General features: G+C 56.2%; 2 protein-coding genes across 3 annotated transcripts in view; one reads left to right on the top strand and one right to left on the bottom strand.

The window, feature by feature from the left end:
* MYO1D (myosin ID) overlaps window positions 1-6,734 on the top strand; it is a 163,838-nt gene extending 157,104 nt beyond the window's left edge. The window contains exon 22 of one of the 2 annotated variants that reach the window (XM_075722696.1): window positions 6,578-6,734. In XM_075722696.1, the coding sequence (XP_075578811.1) occupies window positions 6,578-6,734 (157 nt within the window). The remainder of the gene's footprint in view (window positions 1-6,577) is intronic. The other variant, XM_075722698.1, reaches the window with a different exon arrangement.
* Window positions 6,735-11,557: 4,823 nt separating this feature from the next.
* On the bottom strand, window positions 11,558-12,451 carry CDK5R1 (cyclin dependent kinase 5 regulatory subunit 1). The gene has a single exon (XM_075722928.1). The coding sequence runs from the start codon at window positions 12,449-12,451 to the stop codon at window positions 11,558-11,560; it is 894 nt and encodes a 297-aa protein (XP_075579043.1).
* Window positions 12,452-12,921: the final 470 nt, after the last annotated feature.

The following is a 12,921-nucleotide window of genomic DNA, read 5'->3' as shown; positions in this document are numbered from 1 at the left end:
CCTCGTGCAGAAGACACTTATCTTTTCCAAAGCGGGCACCTGTTGTAACTCCGATACGTAAATGTTTATTCCCTAGGTTATGTCCAATGGCATTTTAGACCCTGCTCGGTTTTTCTCACCTCCACGCCACCCAGTAGCAGTGAGCGCCACAGCCTGGAGTGATCCTCAGCAGCGAGATCACACGTTGCCTGGAAAACTATTTTAACCCACCTAGAAATTCTCAGTATTGCTGTTTGTCTCTTTGGCGGTTGTTAGGAAGCAGAGCCTTGAAAGCTGCCTTTTTTTAGACCTCTCTAGTTTCTCTCTCCGCTTCTTACGTATTTTATTCATGCAGAATATAGCTGCTGCTTTTTTGGTTTCTTTTTTATAGCCTCCCTTCATCTGTGAGCCTTTTTATATTTTTTTCAGTGCTGAACCCCGGCGAAGGCTGCAGCCGGTATCCAGATGAGACTGCAGCACTGACTTATATAAGGTGTTACGATTTTTTCAGTGTTCTCCGTCCTGCTCCCAATGCTTCCTAACATCTTGTTTGCAGCTGCACGCTCCCTTGAAGCCTTAACCAAGTAGTCCACAGTGATGCCTGCCTTTCCAGAAAGAGGCCTTGATCTAAACTCTAGAAATATTTGATCGTTTAAAAAAATCCTCTCCGGAAGACATCCCATTTGGTTTATTACTGCTGAGCCCTCGTTTCACGCTGCATTGCACGCTTAGCCTCATTTAAATCCCTCTGGTTTGTTGTTATGAAAATCAGGCACTTACTGTACTCGGCTTTGCCATCTTCTACCCAGATTTTGCTTACGAAAAAGAACTTGCCTCCTGCTCCGTGATTGCGTTAGCTCTGTCCATCGGCAGGCAGCACCTCATTTAAAGACCCTGGGAAATCTGCATAAACTGCCCATTCCTCCCGTCTTCCCAGCCCTGTGAGTGATGGGGCGGCATCTCCGGAGCATCCCGGACCATGGTCAGGTACCGCAGTCCCTGGGCACGGCGTGTTCCCGGCGTTCGCGGCCGGCTGTGCTTCCTGACGGAGCTCGCAGCTACAGATGAAGAATGGCTCATGGACGAGTGCTTTGCTGTATGTTCGTGCCTATTACAGCTCCGTGCAAAGCATCCCAGGTCATCTGTGTTTGCTCTTAAGCATCTCGTATGTTTAATATTTATTTAACTCTCTAGTCTTACACGGCTGTCTTCGCAGAAACTCCCTCTGATCTTTCTCCCCTCTTTCCCTTCACCGTTTTGCTTCCCACCGCTTCCTGGCGACATAGATGCTTTTGTATGATCAACGGTGCTGACAGATGTCTGTGGCCATTTATGCGCTACTTGGCTTGTGTTTTCCCTGAGGTCCTAGATTAAATGCTCAGTCAAAACTCTAATATTTCATGGGCCAGTAGTCTGCTTCCACTTGGAGTCATCTCTTCTCTGCTGGTTTCCCTTTTGCCAGCGTTCACCCGGGTGCCTCATCAGCTCGCGCTGTATTTCTGCTGGTGCTCTCGCTCCGTGACGTGGCTCTCCCGTGCACACAGGCAGCGTTCATGCGATGCTTGCGGTGCTTCGCACGCGCACGTGCTCACACCCAGAGCCGTCGCCTCGACTGTTTGCCGTTAACTCCTCTAATGAGCGCAAATCGATAGTGAGCGAAGGGAGCCGATAAAGGCAGTTTGGAGCAGATGAAGGAAGAGGAGTCACCCAGTCCTGCAGAGTTCGCTGAGCCGTGAAATCCAAAGAGCAAAGAGAAGTCCCTGCCCGCACAACCAGCTGAGATCAGTGGCCATGGCTTGTACCACCAGGATGTCGAGAGAGGCTGTTTCCACCCAAAACCACCATTTGCAGTTACATAAAAAGACCTGTGTTTTCAGAAAACACCAACGCCTTGGTGTTTATTATATACAGAAATAATTATTGTGTGCTTTATTATATACAGAAATTATCATGTGGTTCCCTGGCAGGACTGGAGCGGTGCTGGGGTTGATCCTGACTTTCCCACGAAAGCTCCCTTTTTTCCCTTTACGCTTTTCCAGGCAGTTTCATGCCTGGATGCTGGGGGCTGGCAGAGTCTCAGCCAGCGCTCGCATCTCGCTGTCTCTTCTAATGGAATCACTGTTAAAAATAAGTGGTTTTATTTCCCAGAAGATGTCCGGCAGCAGCATCCGTCATTTTGCCCTAATTGACTTGACTTTTGTCGGTGTGCAGGTTACGTCGGGGCTTGCTGAAGAGCCAAACCTGCCATCAGGCAGGGCTGGTCTTGGGCAGCGCTTGGCATCTACGTGAGCTCTGACGTCTTGTAGACGGTCTCCTAAACACGTGTCTGTGCAAGAGAGACGGCAGAAGTGCCTCGGAAGCCTGTTGAGGACTTACTAAAATAGAGGCTGATGTCTGGAACAAATTCTCCTACGCAGCCTGTAGTAAGGGTCAGCCGAGTGACAGCTCCGGAGGCTCCCGGCCATCCCGCTGTCGGATCTGCAGGGGAGAGCTCTGCCGCCGGCAGACACGGCATCTCGGCGGGGTGCTGGGATGCAGAAAGTACAAGGGGGATGAACGCAAAAGGATGAGGGCAGCGGTCTTCTCCAGGCAGCAAAACCCTCCCAGCTGTCTTTTGAGGACGCAGCGTGCAGGCAGTCGTTGCCCGTTGCACGGAGGGGCGAGCTTGGACGTTGCTCTTGATGAGAAACCGAGCCTGAACCAGCGCAGGATCCTTGAATCAAGCAGATCTACGGGATGAAGGAAGAGACTGGCATTGGACTGCTGTGGCGGGTTGCTCATCTGCGGTTGAAAGACAGATCTTGAAAGTTGGAAAATTTGGGTTTAGCTCTTAATTCCGGCACTGTTTTCTGCGACCTCGGGCATGTCAGCTCTCTGCGCTGTGACTGTGTCTTCAGCCACAGAATAGTCATAAATGCATTCAGTTCTGCCCTTAAATCTTTAAATGACAAGATCTTCCACCTCTAATATGAACCCAGTTGGTCCTTTAAATTGTCAGAAGGCCAGAAGATTATTCGTTAGTAGTTAGTAAATTCATAAATGTTCCTTAAATAGTAGCAACCATTGAAATACGTAAGGAATTAAAGCACGGATGGTGAATAGATGTGTGTTTCCAAGCTTGAAATTTAATAGTGCAAACTTTTTTCCACCTTAATTTCACCTTAATGACTTTTTCCTGACTGAATCACCTTTTTGCGATGGAGAGGTGGAAGAGGAAAGTACCATGGTGGGACAGGATTATACAGGGAAAACTCAGTTTTTAGCCGAGTGGAAGTGGAACTTGTCTCTGCCTTTGCTGCCATCGGTGTCTTGCAGAGCGCCAGTGATCCCCGAAGGGTATTTTCACTCTGTGTTGCCCTTGTCTATGAGAGGCTTTGTTGGACTTCCAGGATTACGCTGGACCATCTCCATCTCAGACTCTTCCTTTGGGATCTAAATTCTGCAGCAACTTGGGGAAGCGTCTCCCCAGTTGTGCTACTTGGTAAAATCTTATTGTAGCGGTGAGATTTGGAAGGTCTTTCAGTCCGGTTTACTGGCTGATGCAGGCAGCTGTTTTCTCCCTTTCGGTCAATAAATAAACCATCTTACTCCAGGGCAGCCAGCAGCTGTCATCTCCCCTTTTTGCCGCTGCACCAACAGGCGTGATGCTGATGTGACTGGTGGACTGGAAACCAAACTGACATTTCCTCCAACCTCTTCCTTGTTGGCGATTGACCGAGCGCAGGAGCAGCATCCAAGAGGCTCGAGGTCCCAGCACATCGAGCTGCTTGTGGAGCTGGTGGCAGGGTTCAGCGTTGCAATGCCTGGCGAGGAAGACCAGGGACGGGGTTTGTAATCCCTATGCGGGCTTGCAAATCCCTCTGTGGGTTGCTCTTTGGATGCCATTCAAGAGCTGGCCTGCTCCCCCAGCAAGAGGTTTTGAGGCTGAAACCTCTTCTCACATGAAGAAGAGGAACATATGATCAAGAATGAATGACTACTGTCATGGTGGGATCTGGAAAACATGGCGGGGGAAGCGAAGCCCTTATTTAATAGAAGTGTTACATGGAGCGAAGATCAGAGCACCTTCTCCAGAGCCCACTGTCCCAGGACAGCGTTAGCGTCACGTAGACGTGTTTAGTTGATTCTCCTTGCTCCAGCAGGAGATGGGACCTGGAGAGATTCAGCTTCTTGCTGAAGGTCCCACAGCCGCAAAATACATCAAGGACCTTCTGATTTCCAGGCATGGGTCCTGCCTGTGGTCAAAATTCAGGTTAATGACATTCCTCTGCCCTGGTTTGGGCTGCTTATCGCTGTGCAAAGGGGCCAACAGAGTTTGACGATTACCAGCGACAGATCTTCTGTCTTCTTACCTATAATTTGATGAGGGCTGTGGGGGAGGAGAAGGAAGGCGTTAGCACTTATGCTTACAGACACTTGATGCTAAACCTGCTCTCCAGGCACATGATGGCAGGAATCTCTGAGAGGCTCCTCTGCGTATGCATTCTGCTAAGACACAGTAAAAATAGCAAACTAAGCAGGGATTGTAGCCTCAACTCACTGAGGCAAGAGTAAATAAGCATTAAATACCTGGGACAACGTGAGGGCTTTGTGCGCTGCCAGTACCCCTCCAACCAAACACCCGTTCATTTTTATGGAAGCGGTGAGCACCTTAATTATTTGGAAGCAGCATAACGAGGTGGCTTATGGGATGTGACGCATCCTGAAGAGTCTTAACGAAGTGAAAAACGAAGCCTGTGCTGCATGAAGGACTTATGCTGCGTCAGTGAAAATACCATAACAGCTGAAGCAAGGCAAGACCTCGGGTCTGGAAGCTAAACACAGCAAACCAGAAACTCAGCACGTCCTCCTCGGTGCATTTAGAGCATCAGGAGAGGCGGTGGAGTCGATGCCACTGAGTCTTTAAACCACGCAGTATTATACTAAGAAATGCTGGAAATTCAGGAATTTGAAGTGCGGGCGAGGTCGCAGGAGGGATTCCCCAAAGGCTGAGCCCCTGGATATCTCTTCCCGCTTCCCCAGGCTGGCGGTGGCTCGGGGGGACGGATCTGCTGCCGGGTCACTCCCCTGGCTCACGACGCCCGCTCCTTGCTGGTCCAAAGGGCTCGTGGCTGGAGCTCGTGCGTCTGCTTGCCCGCGCTGCATCGCCATCCCCATCCCAAGGGAGCGGCCGGGCATGTCTCTGCTTCCAGTACGAGGAAAGTTAGTCGCGATATGAAATAGTGGCTTTTATGGCTGTTTGCAGAGGGGGGCATCCTTGCCGGCCGTCCCTGACCCTGTCTTGGTGGAGCAGAGACGGACACGCCGTCCTGATGGCCTCCGCTGGCAGTGACCCAGACGGCCAAGGGAAAGGAGTTTGGGTGGCAGAAACTCCTGATTTCACTCATGAGAGTCATTTTCAGCGCCAAAGCTGGGTTAAAGGGTTAAAAAGCTGGGGGACGGTTTGCAGTGACGCAGTTTTCCAGCCGCTGCCTCCGTTCAGGCCGCTCCGGCCCCAGCGGGCTGCGTGGTCGGTCTGTCGGTCTGTCTGTCTGTCTGTCTGCAGAGGGAATTAGAAAGAAACCCCACAACCCTACCTGTGATTCTTTCAGCCATTTCATGCTGTGCTTTTAATCTCTGAGCTCAGAACAAGGGATGTCATCATCATTACGGTAATTATAGCGATAGGAATGATTGCTCGCGAGGTCACTCGGCGGGCGGCCGAGCTGGCAGCGGACCCCGGGCCTTTTGCAACCCAGCCTTTGCTTTGACCGTGAAGCGCTGTCTCCCCGTCGGCACCGATGCCGAAGTGCCTGGGCACACGTCTCCCCGCGTGGGAGACCTTCACGTGCGGGAGCGGGGCTCAGCCGAGCCCGAAAGCTGGGCTTAGGGCTGCGGCTTGGCTTAACGCGCGCGCTCGCTTCGACGCAGGATGCGTCCTTGTCCTGGTTTCGGCTGGGACAGAGTTAATTTTCTTCCTAGTAGCAGGCACAGTGCTGTGGTTTGGATTTAGTAGGAAAAGAATGCTGATAACACGCTGATGGTTTAGTTGTTGCTCAGCACTGCTTATGCCAGTCAAGGACTTTTCAGCTTCCCATGCTCTGCCAGGGGCACAAGAAGCTGGGAGGGGGCACAGCCAGAAGAGTTGATCCAAACTGACCAAAGGGCTATTCCATACCATACGGCGTCATGGGCAGTATGGAAACTGGGGGGGGGTTGGCCGGGGAGCAGCGATCGCTGCTCGGGAACTGGCTGGGCATCGGTCGGCGGGTGGGGAGCAATTGCATTGGGCATCACTTGCTTCATATATCATTATTGTTATCATTATTATACTGTTACTATTTTCATTACTATTTTTCTTTATTTCAATTATTAAACTGTTCCCATTTGAACCCAGGAGTGTTTCTCACTCTTACTCCTCCGATTCTCTCCCCCATCCCATCGGGGCAGGGGCAGTGAGCGAGCGGCTGCGTGGTGCTGAGCTGCTGCCTGGGGCTAAACCACGACAGTCCTGACCCGAAAAACGCCTCTCCCTGCCTTGCGCTGAGCTCTGAGTGACGGGGCCGAGCGCATCCCTTCCCTCCTGCCTGACTCTTCTTTTCCCTTTTTGCCTTTGCAGCGAGAAACGCGCTCTGCAAGTCAGCGTCACCAACCCGGTCCAGTGCAGCCTGCACGGGCGGAAATGCACCGTCTCCGTGGAAACCAAGATCAACCAAGCCCAGCCGGATTTCACCAAGCATCGTTCCGGTTTCATCCTCTGCGTGCCGGGGAATTAGCATCCCCCTCCGCTTGGCGCAGCGAGCCCAGAGAGGGAAAGAGAGCGGAGGAAAGACGGACTGGGGCTTTGATCGCCCTCCCCGTGCCTTGGACCTTTCGAGGGGATTAATTTAGAGATGCTCAGCTGTGACTTGGTCATGCGCCTAAAAAGATCTCTAAAGCTAGAGGTTTAGCAAACCCACATTCAGGAGAGGGTTTTACTACCACATGCAACGAAGGCTTAAAATAGCCACTGACCTGTATCCATCTTACAAAACAGGCCAGAATATCAGGAAAGTGCTTCAGAATTAGTCCAAAAAAAAAAAAAAAGCATTTATAGGTACTTACACCCCTTTCCTCCCTTTCCCACGTTGATTTCTTAAGCCCTCTCCACTCTTCCCTTCTGTGGTTCTTTTTTTTGTCTGTCATTTTTGCAATATTATGCAGCCTCCGCCGGAGGAACCAAAGATACCTGGCTCGGGGAGCCTGGTCCTGCAAGACCAAATCCCACTGGAACCGGAGCCAGGTTTGGGAAGGAGGGCTGGCTTCCCACGCCGGGGAGCCACGCTGCACTCTTCCAGCCCTGCCGGCACGCACGGAGTTGGGATGGTACACGGACACGCACCTCCAGACTTGCTGCTTTCCTGCCTGGCGGTCACTGTCAGGGCACCTTGGTTGGAGACGGGTCCACCAGCAGAAAGGAGAGTGGGATTCACAGCGCAGCGGTTTTATTTTTTTTTAATCCTGCATTGGGGTTTTTTTTTTTTGCCTTAATTACCCTCTCTGGTCACCTAAAAATCTGGTGGCTTCCCATTCGGACCAAGTGGCCTTGCTGAATTTTTAGATGATCCACGCGGCTTCCTGTTCGTCCCAGGGATGAGGTTCAGGGCGGGATAAAGGACCCGCTGCCGCTGGGTTGTTCGGGAAGCGCGTGGAGCTCGGGGGCCGGGGCCGCGGCTGCCCCGCTTTGCACGCTTTCACGCTAACTCCGGGCACGCCCGCGCCGGGGAGGGGCGGCGGCACAGAGCCGACTGCAAACAGCCAGGCTCTTCCCTTCGGAGAGTTTTCCTGGGTGTTCCCAGCTGCGGGCGCTGGGGCTTTGTGCCTCACCTTGGCTTCTCCGGTGGCGTCGCCTTCCCCCGGCACGCGGCGCCCCGCGTCCGCCCGGCACGGCTAACCCTGAGCGTGGTGCTCGCGGGAGGGCCGTGTGTACTAACCCGCTTTTTATTTCCACCGCATGGCAGGCTGCTGCTGTGGGGTTTGAGCGGAGGAGGCCACGTGATGTGGCGGGGCTGTTAGATTATACGTAGAGTCCTGGCACTGCTGGTCAGGTCAGGATTTCCAGCCCGTTGGGCGGGGGGGGGGGGTCTGCGTGGTGACCCCCATCTTGGCGACCGCCTGTTCCCAGCCGGCAAACAGGGAGCACGTGTTTCACTGAGCATTTTTGGGAATTGTTAAGCCTGGAAGAGGCGTTTCACCTAAGCCACGCCATGGACGCGGGGCGCAGGGACAGGTCGCCGCCGGGAAGGGGTGCCGCGAGCGGCGCGAAGCTCTGAGCCGTGTTTTAGCGGGACAAGCTTCGTTCCCTCCTGCGCGCTTTGCTGGGATGGCCCCGCGCCAGAGCCCTCCTGCTCACGTCGTCCCCGGCCTCGGACCAGCCCCCGCCAGCATCCCGGCACGTGCTCCCGCTCAGCGGCTCTGGGATGCACGGCGGGCTGCTGCGCCGGAGGGCTCCGCGCATCGGGAAGACGCTCCTCCGGCTGCTGGCACGCGCACAGGTCACCCACCGCGGCGGGGGGCCCGGCGGTGACGCCGCACCCCAGCGACCGCTCCCGGCCTCGCCTCGCGCCCGCCCAGCACCCTCCACTGCCTCCGCTCCCGGCCGGAGCCGCGGGCGCCCCAGCTCCTGCCCGCGCCCTCCCGGGCAAGCGCCGGAAGGAAAAATCCTCCTCGTTGCCGTGCCTTTCTATTTGCACTTTGCGCTTTTTGTATCTGCTAGTCCAAATGTCCCCCCCCCCCCCCAGTAACACTAACCCGTAGGCAAGGTAGTGGCAGGAGATTTTAATCAGCACTTTTATACACTATCCCTCCAACGAAATGGTTGTATCGAATCATGATGGACGGCAATAAATCGCAGGTTTAGGAAATTTCTAATGCTACGAGATGGCAATATTGTATGTGATGAGATGTGTCTTTATAAAATATATTATCTGTTCCTGCTCTGGTTTTATATATATATATAAATATACATAAAATATATATATTCCTGTTTTTTCCCATAAATTAACTATTTCTAAATTGAATTTCGATTTTCAGCCTGGGGCGATAATGCAATGAATTTTTTTTTTTTAAATCACTGATATTTTAATGTGTAAAAGAGCAGAAAGAAAAACCAACCTACTATAATGGACCTGGGTTTCTGTTTACGTAATTCACCGTAATAAATTAAAAAAAAAAAAAAAACCAATTACTTGCATCCCACTATGGCAGTGCCAGTTTCTGGCCGGCGCGGTGGCTCGGGACAGACGACGCTCGTGACGGACGGACGGGAAGTGGAGTTTTGGCGTCCAAATAACCCCATTCTTCACCGCCGGCGTGCCGGGTGCGGTGCTCCTGGCCCCGCGACGCTTGGCGGGGCCGCCAGCCCCCAGCGAAGCGGTGACCCCGGCGCCGGGAACGCGATTAAACCCGCGGCCGCGTTAAACCCCTCTTCCGTCAAGGCAAATCCAATTTCCCAGCGCCGCGACGGGGGCCGGCAGAGGTGTGGGATTGCAGAAAAGACTCCGCCACGAACCGCTGCCGTGTAATGGATGGTCAGTGCATTTTTATTTAATCGGCACAGTACAAAAATAAATAAAAATAAGGGGAGGGGATTAAATCACAGGCACACTGAGCCCCATGACACAGTCGGTCAGGTTATAAATCACACATACTTACAAACACACTATACACATACATACAAAATGAGACAAATATAAATTAAGAAGTAACAATACCCACCAATTTGGTCAACAAAGATCTACAGAAGAAATTGCACTAAAAAAAAAAAAAAAAAGTATGTACACATGTATCATTAGCAGGGTCCAATGTACAGCGATGAAGAGCTTCAAGTGAAAAATAAAAATAAATGGCACGTTATTTCTCCCTCTTTGCAAGTTTAACGCCCGATGGACCAGAACTAAACTAGAACTGTGTACACGGAGAAAAAGAAAAAAAAAAACAAAACCCAAAAAAAACTTATCAGTCGCCAGGGCTGATAAGGGAACACCGGCTCAAGACTGCGGTATCGGGGTGGCGGCGGGTCCTTGTGCACGGGTGTAATTTGTACAGCCATCTCTCGGAAAGGGGGTTTTTTTTCTTTCGATTATTATTTTTTTATGTGTTTTTTTCCTTTTTTTTTTTTTTTTGAAGACACAAAATGCTCCCGTTTGCATGCGCAATACCACTGTAAAAGCAACAATGAAAGAATAAAGAAGGGGGTGGGTGGTTTTTCTTCTCTTCCCCCCCCGTACATCAGGAGTTTGTTTTTTTTCGTGGGGTGTTTTTTTCTTTTTTTTTTTTTCCTTTTGTTCTAAAAGTATTCATATAGCAGCATGTAGATTCTTTCCTTGCACACTCAAGTAGATCCTTTACACAATACTCATGATCAGTGCACGATGGGAACAAGACGTTTCACATTGATGTCATGGTACAGTAGCGGTTGTTTCCCCGCTCGGGAAATTCGAGTCTCTCCGACGAAAATAAATAAAGGGGAGGGGGCGAGGCCGGGGGTGCCCGGGCCGGGCCCGCGTCTGTCCCATTACCGGCTGCTCCGGCGCCGGTAAATCGCGGTCGGCCCCGTTCAGCCGCCTCTGCTGAAGCCTTTACAGCATTTTTTTTTTAATTATTTTTTTTTTTCCTTCCTCCTTTTCTCCCCCCCCACCTGGTCTTTGTCCCGGCAATGCGGTGCCCGGGGGGGGTGGGGGGGTGGGCTCTGGGGGTCCCCCCCGCCCCGTCCCCCAAGATTTGCTGAAATGAATCCGGTGGCGGGGCCGGGGGCGAGGGCCGGGAAGCGGTGGCCGGGGGGGGTGGGGGTGGGGGGGAGAACCGGGCTCCGCGCTCCGGACGGCTCCCCCCGGCCCCCCCCACCCCTCCCAGCAGCGGCTCCTACCCTTCCCTGCCTCTGGAGAAGCCCCCGGGAAGCGGCGCCGGGCTGGGGCGAGCGCAGCGGGGCCGGGGCCCGGAGCATCCCTGGGGACTGGAGCATCCCTAGGGCCTGGAGCATACCCGGGGCCCGGAGCATCCCTGGGGACTGGAGCATCCCTGGGGACTGGAGCATCCCTAGGGCCTGGAGCATACCCGGGGCCCGGAGCATCCCTAGGGCCTGGAGCATACCCGGGGCCCGGAGCATCCCTAGGGCCCGGAGCATCCCTGGGGCCCGGAGCATCCCCGGGGCCTGGAGTATCCCCGGACCCCGGAGCATCCCTGTGGCCCGGAGCATCCCCGGAGCCCGGAGCATCCCCGGGGCCCAGAGCATCCCCGGGGCCTGGAGTATCCCCGGAGCCCGGAGCATCCCTGCGGCCCGGAGCATCCCCAGGGCCCGGAGCATCCCTGCGGCCTGGAGCACCCCCGGGGCCCAGAGCATCCCTGGAGCCCGGAGCATCCCCGGGGCCTAGAGCACCCCCAGAGCCCGGAGCATCCCCTGCGGCCCAGAGCACCCCCGGAGCCCGGAGCATCCCCACGGCCTGGAGCATTCCCGGAGCCCAGAGCACCCCCGGGGCCCGGAGCATCCCTGCGGCCCGGAGCACCCCCGCGGCCCGGAGCACCCCCGGAGCCCGGAGCACCCCCGGAGCCCGGCGGGCGCTCACCGGTCGAGGCCGATGAGCAGCCGCCCCTTCTCCTCGGCGCCGCTCTCCTTCTTGAGGTCGGCGAAGACCTGGGTGAAGTAGTGCGGGTCGGCGTTGACCTGCAGCATCTTGGGGCTCATGCGGTCGATGATGGAGAGGCAGCGGTCCCAGAAGGCCTCCTTACAGCTCTCCACCAGGAAGGGCTTGAGCGGGTAGGAGATCTCGTTGCCCATGTAGGAGTAGGAGAGGTACAGGCAGGTGAGCAGCACTGCCTGCAGTTCGTGGTCGCTGGCCACCTCGGCCGAGATGACGTCCCGGCAGAGCATGTAGAGGAAGACCACGTTGGCCGGCGTGATGAAGCCCTGGTCCTGCCAGCCCTGCAGCAGCAGCGAGCGGTCCACGGAGCGCAGCCAGAGCACGGGGTCGGTGGGCGAGAGGTGCTTCAGCCGGTAGCAGCGGCGGCACAGGAACTCGCCCAGGCAGCGCAGCAGCTCGCTGGTGGACGCCTGCACCACGACCCGGCGCGGGGTGGCGGCGGCGGCGGCGGGCGCGGCCGGCGGTGCCTTCTGCGCCGAGGCGAGGGCGGCGGCGGCGGCGGCGGGGGGCGGCGGGGGGGCGAAGGTGGCGAGGTTGGCGCAGGAGAGCGACTTCTTCAGGTTCTCGTTGTTGAGGTGGGTCACGTTGCTCTGGTAGCCGCCGTTGGGCTGCACCTTCTTGGAGCTCTTCTTCTTGGCGGAGACGGCGGCGATGCGCTTCCAGGGCAGCACCGAGATCAGCGAGTGCCGCTTCAGGCCCTTCTCCTTCGCGTTCTTGCTGTTCTGCACCGCCGTGTAGTGCCCCACCGTGGCCGCCCCCTCCTCGAACAGCGGGGCCTTCCGGTAGCTCGGCGACAGCGACAGCACCGTGCCCATGGCGCCGGCCGCCCGGCGGGCCCCGCCGCCCGCCCCGGCCCCCGGCCCCCGGCCCCGGCCCCGCAGGCCCCGCGCTCGCTGCCCGCTCCGCCGCCGCCGCCGCCGCCGCTCAGCGCCGCGCCTCGCCCCGCCCCGCCGCCGCGCGCGCTCCCGCCGGCGCAGTGCGCGCGCCCGCCGCCGCCCCGCCCCGCCCCGCGCCGCCACGTGCGCCCGCCGCGCCGGCGGGAAGGGGGCGGGGCGGGGCCGCCCCCCGCCAGCGCGCCCGTCCGGGCCACGCCCCCGCCCCGCCCCAGCCCGCCCCGAGCCGCCGGGCCACGCCCCCCGCTCCCAGGCCACGCCCCCCGCTCTCCCCAGACCACGCCCCCTCGCGGTACAGACCACGCCCCTCCCGCTCCCTCAACGGCGGCCGCCGCGCCCCGATCCGCCCAGGCCACGCCTCCCCGCTCCCCAGGCCACGCCTCCCCGCTCCC

The sequence above is a fragment of the Pelecanus crispus genome, chromosome 18 (assembly GCF_030463565.1).
Source record: "Pelecanus crispus isolate bPelCri1 chromosome 18, bPelCri1.pri, whole genome shotgun sequence".
NCBI classification, from domain to species: Eukaryota; Metazoa; Chordata; class Aves; order Pelecaniformes; family Pelecanidae; genus Pelecanus; species Pelecanus crispus.
The sequence above is the reverse complement of the archived record's forward strand: the minus strand, read 5'-3'. Positions and strand labels throughout refer to the sequence as shown.

Bases quoted from the DNA above. Each gene is read 5' to 3' on its own strand.
- CDK5R1 (XM_075722928.1), bottom strand. From the start codon at position 12,451: ATGGGCACGGTGCTGTCGCTGTCGCCGAGCTACCGGAAGGCCCCGCTG.